This window comes from Aythya ferina, assembly GCF_964211825.1.
Source record: "Aythya ferina genome assembly, chromosome: 20".
NCBI classification, from domain to species: domain Eukaryota; kingdom Metazoa; phylum Chordata; class Aves; order Anseriformes; family Anatidae; genus Aythya; species Aythya ferina.
In genome coordinates, this window is record NC_140318.1 from 8185392 (window position 1) to 8199188 (window position 13797).

The following is a 13797-nucleotide window of genomic DNA, read 5'->3' on the forward strand; positions in this document are numbered from 1 at the left end:
CTTTGGGGACGCCGGGTGTCTGGGAGCTTCAGCCCAAACCAAAAACCAGTGCAGAACCGCCCCCCATGCACAAATTCCAGAGTATATTGGTTCAAAACATCTCCTTCCTACAAAGGAGGGGGAAATGTTTCGTTCCACCATTATCATCTGGAGCTTTATGTTATATATGACATTATCCCGGTGTACAGCCTGAAATAAAAACAAAATTAAGCAGTGGAAACTAAAACATTTCAACCTTGTCAAAATTAAATGCTTTCCTAATTTCCCAATGAATTTTGAGTTGTAATTGATGAAATCCCATAAAGCACTTAAGCTTCATCAAATCTGCATTTTCCGACAGACAATTGTTCGTTGGAAAATAAAAACTCATCCGTCCCTGCCTTAAGAGGCACCTAGCTAATTATGCAGAGATGCACAACACGCAGGGGAGGGAAGTGGGGAGGGGACGACTCTGTTCTAATCCCTTTAAAGTTTAGCTGGCTCCTTGAAGCAGAAGATTGCTACTTATGCATATTGTGGATGGAAGCAGAAGCCCTCGGCGCTGAGATGGAGGCACTGAGGTGAGCTGGCGCTCTCTGCCCGTGCTGGAAAGAGGAAATTTAGGAGATAAAACCCCTTCTTCTCCTTCTTCTCTTGCTGTGACATTCTGCAGAGGTCACCAGCTAGCAGCAGCCTTCTGCTGCCTGGCAGGCTGGGATGCTTCGTGTGTCCTGGGCACATCTCACCCGCCTTGGGTCCTTGGCTTTGGTTGGGGTCACTGATTTTGGCACGTAGCTTTGTGCCCTAGGGCCAGGTGAGGCTGTGGTTGAATTTCTGGTCTCCCAAAAGAGTTTTGTAGGTGCCAGGCTCTCCCATGCATACAGGAAGGGAAGCACCCCGACGGGCAGGAGCCGGCAGCGTGCCCCGAATCGGGCTGGCAGGGTGCTCTGGGGACACACCAAGGAGCCCGAGCTGCTGCAGCCTGTGCTGTGGGAGCTGCAGGACAGATGGGTTTGCTTTTCTGTGGCTACAGTAATGATTGATGGCCTTGGGATGGAAAAGGAAACAGGGAGAAAAGAGCAGGAAGATAATGCCTGTGATTGCAGCAAACAGCTGGAACGGTGCCCTCCGGGAAGGATGCTCCCTGCGGTGGGGCTCGGGCACAGCGAGGCCATCGCTGCCCGGGGAGGCGAGGAAGGGAGAGGAGAGGGGCAGGCAGAGCCCCAAGGGGCTTCGGGTGCCAAGGGAGCGGAGGCAGAACGAGCCAAAGCTGTCTAGATATCCGTGGAGGGGCACAAAGGAGTGTGAGGCATTTGTATGATTTCTGAGCTCCAACAAGCAAATAAAACACACGCCAGCGCGTAGTGTGGGGCTCGTTAAAATGCTGGCACTTGCTGGTATCTCGGCGGTGCCTTGAAAAAATGGTTTTGTTTCACACTGGAGAGGCTCCTCAGTGCTGAGCAAGGATGTCTCTAACGAAGGTGGGTTCGTTAGGGCCCTTTTACACGCAGCAGATACTGGAGCAGCTCTCTTCCTCTGTCTGTCTGTCTGTCTGGCCAAGGAGGAGTTGGTCCAGTTGTGCTCTGACTGCCCGAGCACGTCACAGAGGGACTGGGGGCTGTAAATCACATTCCTGGTGGCTGCAGGCACCAGGATGTCATTGTGGGGCCAGGTCCTTGCCTCTGGCCACAACTATGGGGTCCCCCATGGGGTCCCCAGCTCGTGCCGAGGACCAGGAGCCTGTGTGGGAGAAGTCCCGGCTGCTGTCTCCGACAAAAAGTCTGCTGAAGTTGAGAAAACAGAGCGGAATAACAAAAAGGGCAGTTAGTTCTCTACTGGAACACTTTATTAAATATTTTTATTTATTTTTTTTAACAACAGAGAAGAGGAGCGGGGCTGTGAGAGCTGCCAGGCAGTGCTGGGGCAGCGCCGGCTCCTGTCGGCAAGGGGCTCGGTGCCGGTAATGAGGCTCCCGTTTTGTTTGCAGTGACCCCGCCGCCCGTCTTGCTGCTAATGAGCTTTGCGAACAAGAGAGAAAAGGAAGGGCCTTTGCTCGCTAACACAAACAGTGCAGGCAGATGTTTTCCAAAGAAACAATCTCGTTCGAGTTGTGGTGGGTCCTTGCTTTCTGCCCCTCGGAGTGGGGCTTCCTCCCGCTGTGCCTGCCCTGGCTTGGCTGGGGTCGGTGGCAGTGGGCAGGGGCTTGGTGCAGGGTCCTGGCAGGAGGTGGCCACACGGTGATGTCCCATTGGGGTGATGGCGTGGGGCATGGGGATCCCGTTTGGTTTTACACGGCCTGAGGACACCTGAGCACATGCAGGCAGGGCTCCTGCACCCTCTGCCTCTCCGTGTCACCTCGGTGACTTCATTTAAAAGGGTAAAAAGCACACTGCTCCGAAAACCAGGTAAAAATAGCACTTCTTATTCTGCATCTCTGCTCCCTGGGTGCTCTCAGAGTCTGTCTGGCTGACTGCAGTAACAATAATCAGGACCTCAGGGCTCTGCCCAGCACGGACAAGGAGGAAGAGCTGAAGTTGACCCGTGCACAGCAAAATGTGCACCCAGCTGCCATGGGCTCTGCCTTCACAAACCTTTTGAGAGCAGCAGGGCTGCGGCTTTGTGGCTGCGGGTCTGCACAATCTGTGTTATCAGTGATAACGCACAGGAAGACAAGAAGCTCGGTTTTCTTTCCAATCCCAGGAGCAGTTTTCAGGGTGAGCCATCACCACAGAGAAACCACTTCGTCCTTGTAGTTGGACTTGATGGGCTTGAAGGTCTTTCCCAACCTAAACCATTGCTGTGTGGACTGAGTGGTTCTGCAGGACAGCAGAATTAGATTGGGATGGTGACGTCTTCTCCATGGCTTTCCATGGCAGTGGCCAGCTGGGCTCTCTCCCCACCTCCTCTTTGCTCTCCACATCTCTCTAGCACCAATCCCACTTCCCCAGCTGTGAGGTTCATCTCCTTCCTGGTCTGATCCCGCAGTGAAGGACGGGCTGGGTGTCTTGGTGCCAGCATCATGAGCCCTGCCGACCCAACACAGAAATCCTTGGAGCAGCAGCCGATGGTGGTGGGATCCCTCTGCTCTCTTGAGGAAAAGGACAGCTCCTGTTTCGGTGCGGGTGCCGGGGCCACCTCGTGCCAGCTTCCCCGACGGAGCGAGGCGGGACGTGTCACCCGCCATTGCCCAGACAGAGTTATTGGCTGAGGAACTCATTGATTTTCTAATCATTTTCAGACGCAGCCCCCCATCCTGTGTCACTGCCAAGGCGGATCACAAATTGAACTGCAGCTGAATTGATGTGGGATTGATTAAAGCTCTCAGTAATTATTGGTTCTCTGCTGCCCAAGCCAGACAAATCAATGTCAGCAATAACAGATATGGTCCTGTACCGAAGCCCAGAAAACACAGAGCGAGTGCTGGTTTTCTGAGTCCACCCGGGAGCCCAGTGCAACCCTACAGCTGTGCTGGGGAAGTTGCTTTTTTTTCCATTCTCAGCTTTTTTCTGGGTAATTCCTGACTCTCGGCCCGTGGGCAAGAACATAGGGGCACCCAAATGGGATTTGCCTTTCCCTCTGCCCTGACCTTTCCGTGGGACATCCACATTGCAAATCCTCTGCTCCGACACGGAAACCTGCAGTGAGGTTTTACCGTGCCAACTCATCTCTCCGTCCACTTGTGCACCCCTGCTATCTGCTGGCACCACCGATCCTGCAGGGGAAGCACAGCCCAAAACCTGAAGCCCCCGGGGCTGCCTCTTGCCTCCCCTGCCTTTTGCCCATTTGTTTTGCTCGCTGTCCTTGTCATCTTCTCCCCAAAGCTGGGGAGCTCCGTGCTGCAGCCCAGCAGCTGGCTGGAGGGCCAGAACAGGGCTGGATGCGGAGGTGCTTTTCCTTTGCACGCTTCGTGCTGAGCTATTTGCATGCCATAATTAATGCGTATTAGGATGCATGATTACAAACAGAAATGAAGCGTGCTTCCTGGTGATTAAAAACCAAATGGGAGGGATATCCTGAGGGGTCGCCTCCAGCAGAGCAGTGTAAAGCAGGGAGAGCCCTCGGTGACCCACTGACACCATCCTGGGGAAGGAGCCATCATCATCCTCTGCAGCCCGGGGGAGATGCTGAGCGCAGAAGGGCTGCGGCTGGTCCCCTGACTGTGCTCCCGTAGCTCCTGTTGACTCCAACTCCCGTCAGCTCCCTCCAGCATCCTGCAGGGTGTCCCAGGAGGTTCAGCAGGGACTTGGGCAGAGCCCTGCTGGGACATGCCAACCCTGGGAGCAGAGATGTGGCCGCAGAGCCACGCGTCCTCGGGGAGATGCGTCTCTGCCCATCTGCGCAGCCCTTAGCGTCCCACGGGGCCCGCGGGCTGGGAGGAGGCTGCAGGAGATGAGCGTGAGGTACAGGGATTCACAAACACTCTTATCCCCGTCCTGTTTCCCAGGCAGCTCAGCAGTGAAAAGCACAGCTTGTTCCAAGCCCCCCCCCCTTTATATTTATTCTGGTTACGCAGCCAGGCAGCTTCCTGCCCCCGTGCCTCCTGCCGTGCCGTGCCGGGGCCGTGCTGCTGCTTCCAGGGCTGCCTCTCGGGGCCTGTCCTCCTGCCTCGCAGGGACAGCAGCACCGTGGGGCCAGGCCCTTCACTGCCACATCCCCTGGCTACAAAGCCTCGCCGTGTCCCCTCGCCCCTGCTTCCCACCGTACCGCTGCCTGCGAGGACGCTGCCGGTGCCCTGGCGAGCCTCAGGGCTGAGGTCTCAGGGCTGTGGGACATCAGGGAAGGATGAGGTGTGCTGAGAGGTGGAGGGAAGCTTCTCCAGGCTGGGCCAGGCCTCCCCGGGCACTTCTCCAGTGTCCCCTGTGAGCATTTTGCTGCTCGGCAGCCAGGAGCCAGGCTCAGCAGCTGTCTGCTGCCAGCACCCTGCCTGTGGCAGCAGACGCAGGGTCCGGGGGCTCCTGAACTTTTATTACTATGTACGGCGCTCTGCTTGCACGGAAAATTGATTTTCTTTTTTAAGCACGAAGTATAGTGGTTTTATAACCTTTCTGCTGCTTGGCAGAGGCCATTTATAACCTGCCTTCATCGCTACCTGAACAAGCTCCGGTCTAACTCATCTTCAAGAAATTCCATAATGCATTTTTAATTGCGAGCTGTTCCTCAGCAAGATTTATTTATTTTTTCAAGGACTGGCCTTTTTGTTGTTGTTTGTGCGCGCGCATGTTTGGCGAAAAGGGATAAATAACGGGAGGGGAACAGAAGAGGGCTTTAATCTGGGCGACAATTTATTGATGGCGTTTGCTGCCTGCTGGCTTTTATCTTTTGGGACAAGGAGAGCCAGCTGGGGAACTAAAATTAAAACCCAGGAGCAGATCCTTGCTTCTGTGAATCAGCACGCTTCTTTCGACTGAGGGAAGACGTTCCAAGTACTCGGGCTGTGCTCCTGGCCTCCCCAGTCCTTCCCCCACCACGGCCCAGTCCTCGCCACAGCTGCCTTATCCCAAGGGAGGCAGCGAGGTAAATTTGGAGATGATGCCCAGGCAGGTGGGTATCAGCCACTGGCATTCCCAAGCATTGATGTGTTTTTTTGGGTTGCACAGGGCTCCTCGATGTCCCAGAGGAGCAGACAGTGAATGCAGGGGGTTTCTCCAGCACGCTGCAGAGCAGGTCACCAGGCTTACCCCAGGCTGGCTCAAGGCTTCATCCTGAGCCAGACAAGGGCAGGTCCAACCATGTAGCTCTGCTGCCACAGGGGCTCCATCCCTCTCCAGATGTGCTTCTTCCCTCTCCTCGCCCCCTCTGGCCCTTGGGTGGGTAGTGGGCAACCACCCAGCTGTGGCCCCAGGTCCCGTGGGGTCCCAGGGTGACCTCTCCGTGTGCCCTCCCGTTGCAGTGCCCCGAGGATCTCCGCCCCATGAAGGACGGCACCGGCTGCTACGACTACTCCAAGGGCATCGACTGCTCGGACGGCTTCAACGGTGGCTGTGAGCAGCTCTGCCTGCAGCAGACCCTCCCTCTGCCCCACGACCCCTCGTCCAGCACCATCTTCATGTTCTGCGGGTGAGTCCCCTGCCACACTCCCGTTTCTCCCCTTCCCACTAAGTAACCCCGTTCCCTTCCCCATCGTCACCAACCCTCCTGCTGTGCCTCCCGTCCCCACTCGCAGCCGAGCTGGGTGCCCGGCAGAGAGGCTCTTCGTGGAGCCGGCTTGCAGCAGCCACTTGGTTTGCCTACAGAAAAAAGCAAACAGGAGTGCAAGAAGCTGGGTGAGCAGATGCACGCTCCTCGTCTCCCCCACTGGGCCCGTGATGGTACCATTCGCTCTGTGACTCACCACCAATGTACCCCGAAATTGTACGTGGTGTGTTGGAGGGGGAAGGTGGAGGACTTGCTTTCTTGAAAAGCTACTTCCCCCCCCACCCCTTGTGACTCTCTTAAAATAGAGCTTCATCCCTGATTTTGGCCGGGATCCTATAATCCTACACGGTTTAGCATTTGCTCTCAGGAAAATCTCCCCGGCTGCGGCATGCCCTGCGGTGATTGTTGGCTGCAGAAGCCGCCATCCACCACCTGCACCAGCCTCATGCTGCACGGTGCCAGCACTTCACAGGAACCCCCCTCGGGGCAAGGATGAGGGGGCAGGAGGGCAGCAGCAGCCCCTCTGAGGAGGAATTGCCCCTGAGGGTGGTGCAGAAGCACGGAGGGGAGTGGGTGGGTGTGCAGCTCCGAGGGGCACCCACCGGTCCCAGCGCTGCAGGTGCTGCACAGACCTCCCGCAGCACTCCCCAGGGAGGAGCTGCCCGTGTCAGAAAGCTGCTCGCTTTCTTTTCTCCTGTATTTTTGCTTCCTCTCTATTATTGTTTAGCAGCACAGAGAGGCTGAGTCACCGAGCGAGAGCACGCTGCCTCCACCGTGCCTGGGAGGGGGCTGGAAATCCATACGGGCCCAGCAATCTCCGCGGAGAGGGTCGGGAAGCCTGGGGACATTGTGTGGTCTCCATCTGAGCCCACACCAGGCACCAGCAGCAGGGCTGGGATTTCAGCTGTCTGACTGTGAGGACAGGGAGTTTTTCCCTTGCTTTTTGTATAATCCCTTCTCAAGGCAGAGCTGCACGGCGGGGACAGGCAGAAGCACAGCAGCCAGGCGGGAGTTCCACTTGTGGTGGACAAATGCAGTGGGGGAGTGGGAGAGGGGCACAAACCTGGGCAGCTGTGGGATGGAGGTTATCAGAGCACTGCCAACACAGAGGGGAAGGGGCAGGCAGGGGACGTGGAAGTTCCTCCTTGCCTGGGAGCTGCAGTGCCAAGGGAAAGGCAGAAGAAGGGGAGGAGAAGGAGGAGAGCAGCACGAGCGCACGCAGACGCTGCCACTGATCGCTTTGGTGTCTGTAGCTGAATCACATCCCTGCTGCCTGCCTCAGTTTCCCTCGCTGTACGTGGAAGATAAGTGTCTGCCTTGCCCACAAAGTGCTTGAAAGCAGGACCGAGGAACAAAGGAGCAGCCGTGCTGGAGCTGCATCCTTGCAGGAGGGCACTGATGTGACAGAAACGGGGAAGCAGCTCCGGATTTCGCTTTGCCTGAGGAACATCAGAGCCTGCACCACAGCAGCATCAGGGGGCTGGGGCTGCCTGTAAGGACGGAGCAGATGATGTGTGGTGGGCTCAGCTCTGCTCTGTGGCATGGGGGCGATTCCCAGGCACAGGGCTCAGGCATTATGGGGTTGTCCTTTTGCTTCTGGGAAAGCCACTGCGGCTGTCAATGGTTCCCAGGGCTGTCTGTGGGGCTGGAGCACTGCTCTGGCTGTCCAGGAGTAGCCAGGATTAATGCCCAGCCCAGCACTCGCCTGCTGCAGCTCTCCCCAGCACAGGACTGCTGGAGGTGGCTGTGTTTTGGTGTCCTCGGAAAGCCTGCGCCCCTGCAGAGCACAGCACCGAGCGGCACCATGGCGTCCCTGGCTGGGCTCAGCGCCTGCCCCCTGCTCGTCCCACAGGGTTAGGGTTAAGGTTAAGGTTAGGGTTAGGGTTAGGGTTAAGTTTAAGGTCCCTCTGACGTGGCTCTTGGTGCCCACAGGTGCGTGGAGGAGTACAAGCTGGCCCCCGACGGCAAGTCGTGCCTCATGCTGTCCGACATCTGCGAGGGCCCCAAGTGCCTGAAGTCGGACGCCAAATTCAACGACACGCTCTTTGGGGAGATGCTGCACGGCTACAACAACAGGAGCCAGCACGTCAACCAGGGCCAGGTGTTCCAGATGACCTTCAGGTATGGCCCGGCTCCATGCCTGGTTTCGGGCACATCGGGGTGGGCAGACGGGACCAAGCTGACGGGACCAAGTGCAGAGACAGCAGCGCTGACACGTTCCCTGCCAGACACACGGGGAGGAGAGCAGGGGGACACCAAGCCCCTGCGGTTTTCCCACTCGTTCATCCTTCCTGCAGGCAGCAGTGCAGGGCTCTCCTGTGGGGTTGCTGTCTGTCTCCTTGGCCGAGGTCTGATTGTCCTTGATGGGCTTTTCCCTGCCTCGTTGTCCCGTCTCTTCCCGAACGCTGCTATCTTCCATCTCCCCCTCTTGCCATGAGCTCCGCCGTTTGCTCAACTGTAGCATGGAAAAGCATTTCCCTTTGCATGTTCTCAGCCTGTGCGAGCAAATTGTATTCCGTGCCCGAGTCATAGCACCGGGAGAAGCCGTGGCTGTGGATAATAAGAAATGGCACCAGCAGAGTGAGGCGGGTACATCTGACACAAGCCCAGGCAGCAGCACAGCGCGGGGCGCTCGCAGGCTGCGTCCTGGGTGCGTCGGGAGAGCAAAGAGGGGGGGAAACAGCTCTGAGCTGCCCACAGCTTTGCCCCTCGGTGCTCACAGAGCAGAACTTGCTTAATCACTGAATGCAGGGCTGGAAAATTAGCTGATTTGTCTATTTTTCTTCAGAATGCAGCCACGTTTTGTTCGGGTGCAAACCAAAGCAGGCCTATGAACTTCATAGCTCCTGTGCTGAGGGGTGCCAGGAGAGGCCCCAGCGAGGACCCTTACCCCATATCCCACCCAGGCCCAACTCTTCCTTGCACAGCACCTGCAATGCACAGAGGTTTTTTTTTTCCCTTTTCAGGCACCGAGAGCTCACTGCTGTGCTTTTAGCTGCGTTGCGGGTGCCCATCACCTCTGGCCACACTCCTTTTCTGGGCTCTTCCTCCCCAGCAGAGTGTGAAAGTCTTCCTAGCTATGAATTCGCGCTGAACTCTGTCCTTTTGCTCTGGGGATGGCAGATGAATTACGGGCTCCACCAGCACAAAGGCACGCAGAAAGCAGCAGCCAGCAGAGTGCTCGGAGCCAACAGATCCACAGCCTTTGCTGGAAGTGAGAATTGACAGCATGCAAAGGCAATTTTTTCCAGTAGGCTCCTCTCTGCCTTCTCTCCCTCCCATGCTGCAAGCATCTGTGGTCCTTCCGAGCGGAGCCAGGGCTGCGGAGCTGACATTTTCCATCAGCTGGGAGGCTGAGCAGGTCCGAGGGCTCCCCGCACTCCCCCCATGTAGCACGATGGTGCTGGGGGCTCTGCCAGTGAGGGGCCATGCGGTGGGAGCCGGGTCCTCAGCACGGCGAACGGGGCTTTCATTGCCTGCCATCAGCTGGGGGGCTGCTGCAAGCCCTACCAGACCTGGGGGCAGGAGAAAACAGCTCTGCACCACGAGCAACCTGCAGATTGACCCCAAAGAGCAGGCTGGAGGGGGCTGAACCCAGCAGTGCCGGGTGGCGACGAGGAGGGCTCCCCGCGTCCCCCCCACAGCCCCGTGCGCCGGAGGGCTCGGCGGCAGGAGCACCATTACATCATCTGCTAACAAGGGAAGAGAAGGAGGTTAATGGAGAAGAAATTATTAACTAAAAGATGTAATTTGCCTCTGATTTTCATAGATATTCAAGAACCTCTCTGAGCATTAAGACACCAGCTGTTAGAGAAGCCCTTAATTTGGTGCATTTGAAACATAGCAGGAAGCTGCCTAATACCAGGGATTAAAAGCCTGTTTCTGCAAAGTAGGAGCAAGAACCTGCTATCAGAACAAGGGGCTGAGTATTTTAGAGGGATTTATAACCACTGGGATCCTTTAGCTATGCAGATGTGACAGTCCCTTGAATGGTGTCTGCTTCCCATGTTGCCGCATCTTCAGTGTCTTTAATAAATAGGATATTCGCCATCCGCCAGGCATGCCAGCATGGGGCTGGGAGGAAGCCTTTGTGCTGCTAACAGCGGTGTCTCTTACACGCTGTCGTGGGCAACGCCTAGCAGTTACAGCAATGTTCCCATCCCATCTGGGCTGGGTGCTCCCTTTGGCACCCAGCAGCCTGCGGTGCCGATGGCCCCTGCTGGCCGCGGCACGGGGACGGGGCTGGTGGAGCAGCGGTGGCTTTATTTTGCCCAGCTCGCTCTGAAGGATGGGGTTGGCACCTTCAAGACACAGCAGGCAGGGTGTTTGGTGAGACAGCTGGGTGTTTGTGAAGCGGGGCAGCCGCTCAGATGTGTCTGTCCCTGCTGGCGTGTGCTGGACGTGCCCCCGTACCGACACCCTGTGCCGTGACACCGTGCTGGGACCCGCAGCCTGTCCCTGCCCCGTCCCTTTGTGCTGGTGTCAGGCAGCTCTGCCTACAGCTCTCTGGGTGCTGAGGTGGCTCGTTAGCTGTTAATTAGCCCTGTGGTGGTAGCGTTGCTCACCCGACCTGCTGGAGAAGCCAGTGTCAAGGTTTCTTCGTGGAGGAGCTCTCCACACCGCTGCTGCTGTCGCGGTGTCACCGCCAGCACCTCCCTCCCCTGCTCGGGGCTTTATTTCAGGTCGGGGGTGATGTTTTGGTGTGATGATGTTTTGGTGTGGTGATGGAGCAGGAGCTGTGCCCCATTACCACCCCTTGCTCCTTCCCCTGCAGCTCTCCTGTTCAGCTCTGCGCTCATTCGGAGCTGCCTGCTTTTTCTGGGTGCCTCTTTCTTTCTTTCTTTTTTTTTTTTCTTCCCATTTTTTTCTTCTATTTGGCAAAGTGCCCTGAAATATTAATAACTAAATGGGATCGGAGCTGATCTATTCCAGTCACACCTCTGGGTTTAGCCGGGAGGCTCAGCACTGGATCCAGCTTGCTAAGGACTAGATTAGAGCTGTTTTCCCCCACTGCCTCGCGGTGGGGCAGAGCCCAGGCTCCACGGTGCCCAAATCACCGGGGGATTATTTTCCAAATGGGTTGTTTGTTAGTTCCTTATCTGTTTTGTGCTGTCTCTTTGCCACGAGGGAATAGAGATTTTTTGTTTAAGTGCTGTTGGCGGTTTCAGCCTGTTGCTTTTACGCCGTTAATATGTAGGAAACCCAAATTACTACCCGTGGAGCCAGCTTTACTCGCTAGCTTATTACCGCACGGCGCATGAGATGCCGGAGCCCACACAACTTGTGCAGTGCAGCCCTCCTGGGGGCTCTCGCTCCAGCTCTCCCTGCAAAACAGGGGAGCCCAAGCCCCCCCCCCCCCCAAGCAGGGATACACTGAAGCCAGGGATTTTTGGGGTGCTGGGGAAAAAAGTGGCTGAAACGGCTGCAGGGAGGAGCAGGGTGTGTGCCTGGTGGCTGAGTGGGGAGAGGCTTTGTGTTCGTGCGCCGTTGCTTCTTGGTGCTCGGTGCAAGACAAAAAAAAAGCTGAGCTCCAAGTGTTTTCACGTCTCCATAGCCAGGGAGGATGGCTCTGGATGATGCAGGGCTGCTGTGCCGTGCTGAGCACGCTCCTGCAGCTCCATCCCTCTGCCAAGCAGCCCTCGTAGCCTCCCAGAGCCCTGCCTGGAGCTGCTGCTTCCCCGCTTTGGGGATGAGAAGGCACGGACCTGTGTCCTAGCCCTGAACATCCCGAGCTGGAAGGGACACGAGGCTCTCGGGGGGGAGCTGAGCCGGGTGCTGGGGGGTTAAGGGGTGCCCGCACCCCAGCGCTGCAGGCAGGCAGCCGGCAGTGGCGCCGAGCGCTGCTGAGGCTGTCAGGCAGCACGCCAGGTCGCTGAACCGAACTGGGGAATTGTCATAATATTGATGGGGAGTTTGGCAAGTTAATTTTAAATCTGTCACTCCTTCCCCTCGCCGCTTCTCAGCCCTTAATAAACCAGCACCGCGACGGCGGGGCGTGCTGACAGCTCGGCGCAGGGCTTTGGGTCCCCACCTCGCGCCCCACTGCACACCCAGTGCCCCCCGTGCCCCATCCGAGGGTGCTGGGTGGGTGCTGGGTGGGCACAGGGGCACAGCCAGGCAGGGGCTTTGCTGGTGCCAGCCCCGGCCAGGCCGTCCCGCTGCCCCTGCAGCATCACTAATGGTAAGTCTCTAACTAGTTAAATTAACACTATTGATTTTTTTCCCCTCCGAGGGCAGAAGTTATAATTGTGCTGTTTATTATTCCTGTGCCAGCGAGCTGTGCGCCAGCCGGTACCCAAACGCCTTGTTTACCTATTACCCTTCAGGCCGGGATAACGGATAGATCTCTTTTCCAGTGGCTGCCTTCCATTTCATTCCTCTTTTTATTATTTGTTGCTGCAATTCTATTACCTGTTCACAACTCTGAAGCCTCAGCCATGCTGGTTGGAAGCGATGATGGCTTTTCAAGCCAGGCTAATGCCTCGGGCCCCGGTCCTAAGGAGCAGAACCACGCTGTGCCAGCCGGAGCGGGTAAGGGGGCTTTAGGGTTTTAGCAGCTTTGTGGGGCTGTGGGGGGACGCAGGGCTCTGCTCTCTCCCCACCGCCCGCTCCCAGCTGCCTGCAGAGCTGTGGTGCCTGGCGCAGGAGCATCCCTGCTTGTCACACACGGTGGCATTGCCACCCCTGTCGGGTTGTCACCTTTTTTCTTCCCTCCCATGTTTTCCTGCTCTCAGCCTCTCGGGGACATCCTGGCTGCTTTCTCATGTCCGTCCAGCCCTTTCCACAGCCTGTAATGGCTGCACGTAGGCACACGCCACATATTTTGAGTACACCCGCGCCAGCCAGGCTAAGCATGGAGATTTTGTCAAGTCGAGGATATAAATGACTAATGCAATTAGCACAGCACCCCGTCAGTTAGCTTACTATTGCATCCTGCGTGCAGCAGCCCTGCTCCATTTCAAAGTTAGCATCCCACAGAGCAGGAGAACAGATTGTGCTGCTTTGAGCTGCTATTTCCAGCAGCCTGCAGCCGCGTGCCTTTGCACCGTATTGTTAGCATTTCTCCATTCTCGTAGCAAAACAAAAGCAGAACGATGTCCTAAAGACAACACAGGGGGCCGGGCAGAAAAGATGGTTTAAAAAATACCGATGGAGATGTTGGCAGTAGATGTATTTTAAGTACGGGAGATTTTCAGGCTCGTTCTGTACCCAGTGCAGAGAGGAGCGGAGGAACAGGCCAGCTCATCGCGGTGAGCGTGGGCACGGCCATCACAGCCTCCTCCTGCTCCTGCCGTCGTGTCCCCGCTCCGGACGTGCCCCTGAGCTGCTCCGTTTCATCCCAGCCTGTTCCAGCAGCAGGTCAGCCCAGCACAGGACCCAGTTTGCCTCGTGGGAGCCCCTGCTTGGGCCGACAGTGGAGCCGCTGCTTCTACCCCGCGCCCCTGCTCCGCGCTCCCCCCGGCCCTGGCGGCGCGTTCGTGCCTGCGCAGCTGTTTGTATTCTCTGCAGCTGATGAAAATATTCATTATCTTGTTAGCTGCCGTGGCGCAGGAAGTTCGGATTTGCATTTCCACAGCTAATCACGCAGCACAAACAGAGCCTGGCACCCAGCAGCAGTAATTGGGCAGAGCCGCGCTGCGCCCACGCGGGGAGCTCCCCCCTCTGCCGTGCCCCTGGGAGCAG

General features: G+C 57.0%; 1 protein-coding gene across 4 annotated transcripts in view; it reads left to right on the plus strand.

Moving 5' to 3' along the window:
• ASTN2 (astrotactin 2) overlaps positions 1 to 13797 on the plus strand; it is a 315865-nt gene that overhangs the window by 173411 nt on the left and 128657 nt on the right. For all 4 annotated transcript variants that reach the window (XM_084494620.1, XM_084494621.1, XM_084494622.1 and 1 more), the window contains 2 exons: positions 5870 to 6036; positions 8047 to 8235. In XM_084494620.1, coding sequence (XP_084350746.1) covers positions 5870 to 6036; positions 8047 to 8235 — 356 coding nt within the window. The remainder of the gene's footprint in view (positions 1 to 5869; positions 6037 to 8046; positions 8236 to 13797) is intronic.